Source organism: Cynoglossus semilaevis, chromosome 4 (genome assembly GCF_000523025.1).
Source record: "Cynoglossus semilaevis isolate Cse_v1.0 chromosome 4, Cse_v1.0, whole genome shotgun sequence".
Taxonomy (NCBI): domain Eukaryota; kingdom Metazoa; phylum Chordata; class Actinopteri; order Pleuronectiformes; family Cynoglossidae; genus Cynoglossus; species Cynoglossus semilaevis.
The window spans coordinates 505,189-508,123 of record NC_024310.1 but is presented as its reverse complement, the minus strand read 5'-3'; the positions used below and the strand labels follow the sequence as shown (position 1 = coordinate 508,123).

The 2,935-nt window shown below is 48.9% G+C and overlaps 1 protein-coding gene across 1 annotated transcript in view; it reads left to right on the top strand.

The window, feature by feature from the left end:
• LOC103377604 (WD repeat-containing protein 49) overlaps positions 1 to 1,446 on the top strand; it is an 18,673-nt gene extending 17,227 nt beyond the window's left edge. The window contains exon 16 of the mRNA XM_025055197.1: positions 1,424 to 1,446. Coding sequence (XP_024910965.1) covers positions 1,424 to 1,446 — 23 coding nt within the window. The remainder of the gene's footprint in view (positions 1 to 1,423) is intronic.
• The last annotated feature ends 1,489 nt before the right edge of the window (positions 1,447 to 2,935 follow it).

Below are 2,935 nucleotides of genomic sequence, written 5' to 3'. Positions count from 1 at the left end.
TGACACTGCCATCCCTGACACCTCCATCACTGACACCTCCATCACTGACACTGACATCACTGACACCTCCATCACTGACACCTCCATCACTGACACCTCAAATCAGACTACCAACTGACCTGACGACCACTGACCAGATACTGACGACCACACTGCATCATGGGACATTTCCAGGCTGCTGTCATTGATGGAACCTGTTTCTGAAGCTAATGAGGCTAATGAAGCTAGTGAGGCTAATGAAGCTAGTGAGGCTAATGAAGCTAGTGAGGCTAATGAAGCTAATGAGGCTAATGAAGCTAATGAGGCTAATGAAGCTAATGCAGCTAATGAGGCTAATGAAGCTAATGCAGCTAATGAGGCTAATGAAGCTAGTGAGGCTAATGAAGCTAGTGAGGCTAATGAAGCTAGTGAGGCTAACCTGTTTCACATTGTGTCTAATGTGGGTTTTTACACATGTGCCCCCCCCCCCTGACTGTAATGATGTGGCCAGAGGTCTAGTGAGGCTAATGAAGCTAATGAAGCTAATGAGGCTAATGAAGCTAGTGAGGCTAACCTGTTTCACATTGTGTCTAATGTGGGTTTTTACACATGTGCCCCCCCCCCCTGACTGTAATGATGTGGCCAGAGGTCATTATCGTTCATTCACACACACACACACACACGATGCTGAGCTCCGTCCACTGTGAAAATGGACCTGAAAATTCCCATTTCATTTTCGTGAGAAAACACGAGACGACCAATGACACGAGGCCACTGCTCAGCTGCTCCGTGTCGACCAATGACTGTGTTAGCATTTCAGATTTACACACTGAAACAACGGCTGGTCTGTGGTGGTCTGTGGTGGTCTGTGGTGGTCTGTGGTGGTCAGTGATGGTCAGTGGTGGTCTGTGTGCATGCACTTATAGCTGTTTATTTCTCCCATGAGTATAAACTGTAGGGCTGAAGACGTCAGTCATCATGTAAATCAGTGAGACATTAGGAGTCAGCTCCTCTTCCTCCTCTTCCTCCTCTCCCTCCTCTTCCTCCTCTTCCTCCTCTTCCTCATCCGCCTCATGAAGATGAAGAAAGGCTTAGCTGCTGCTGATAAAGGAGGACGGAAATGAAATCACCTCAGTGATGAAGCTGGGCCGCTATATGAGACGCTGTGAGAGTGTGTGTGTGAGAGTGTGTGTGTGTGAGAGTGTGTGTGTGTGTGTGTGTGAGAGTGTGTGTCAGGGATTCAGTTCATTTTAATTCAATAATCCTGGTCATAAGATCATCTTATTGAGGTGAAACTCTGGTGGTGGGGTGAGAGTGTCTCACACGTGCACTCACACGTGCACTCACCTGTGAACGCACGTGTGGAGCGGCTTTCTTTAGAAGAAGAACTTCTGAAACATGTTCTCAGTTTGTGAATCTGGTCTTTGAACCGTTTCTGATCCAGATCACGGCACCGTCTCAACCTGAGCTTCTTCTTTGTTTCCTTCTTCTTAATGAGGCTCTACATGTGGGTCGAGGCCCCTCCCTGCCCCCCCCCCAGATTTAAATGAACTTCAGTTCATCAGCTCGTTACTGCAGTAACACTTATTGTAAACACGGTGTTGGTTTCCGTCCACTCCACTGTTCCACGGTGCTGAGGTTCCACACTGGAACTGTTCCTGGAACTGTTTGAATGACTGTGTGTTCATTTGTATGTATGACTTTGGAGGCAGCTGAATTAGTCTGAGTGTGAACGCTGCTCTCTGCCCCGGCTCTGATTGGACAGTAATTACCATAAATCACATTTACATTTGTCATGTGATTTAATTCTCATCTCACCATCGTACCATCGCACCATTGTACCATCGCACCATCGCTCCATCATACCATCTCACCATCATACCATCATACCATCGCACCATCTCACCATCGCACCATCGTACCATCGTACCATCGTACCATCGTACCATCGTACCATCAGAGCATCTTTATATTGTTGTTGTCAGTTGACAACATGTTGTTGTTGTCGTCGTCAGTTGACGTCATGTTGTTGTTGTTGTCGCCACCATCTTTGTGCTTTATCGCCTTTTTTACTTTAAATGGGACTGGATTTTACAACATGCCCAACAACAAGAATCAAAATTTAAAATTTAACTTTCAAATCGTTACCGTCATGTTACCGTGCAAACCTAGTAATGACCAGCAGGGGTCCTCACAGCCACTCTTCCCTGCTGATGTTCTCAGCTGCTCAGACCTGCTGCCAACCCCACAGAGCAGGCAGGTGGGGAAGGGTGTGGGTGGGTGGGGGGGGGGGGGGGTGTCACTGACTGACCCCCGGGGTAATAGGGTTTATTTAGGGCTGTTGGAGTCACCAGACGACGGGGCTAAAGGAGCAGCAGTCGCTTTAAGGAGGTGCCAGTCTGAACAAGTACAGATCAGGATTTACTGCAGTACTACTGCAGTACTTTGACCTTCCATAAAAAACACTGAACATCTTCAGTGATGAAGCAGCGTCAAGGGGTTAACACTGACAAGTTAGATCCATGGGGGGGTGGGGGGGCGGGGGGGGAGTTATGTCACAGGTCAAAGGTCACCCCGTCTGTTCCATCATGTTCTGTTAATGGACTGCAGTCACCCTTCAGGAAGTCAGTTAACTGTCGGGGAGTCGGGGGGGGACAGGTCGGGGTCTGTCCGTACACCAGGGTCCCAGGGCCATGGTTTTAGTCTCTCCTGTCAATCTGCACCTCCTTTGAGGGGGGGGGGCGGGGGTGGGGGGGCACAAAGAAATGAAGAATTGACCTGAAGGACCGCAGTGAGCGAGTGTGTGCAGGGAGACCAAGAGGGTGAGGAGGGTGAGGGGGGGGAGTATGGGAGACCAGGTGCAGGTCTGTGAACGTCCACCACGTCTTCACTGAATCTTAAACACACACACACACAGAGGTAACTAAAGTGCTGCAGGCTTCACTCCATTCATTTA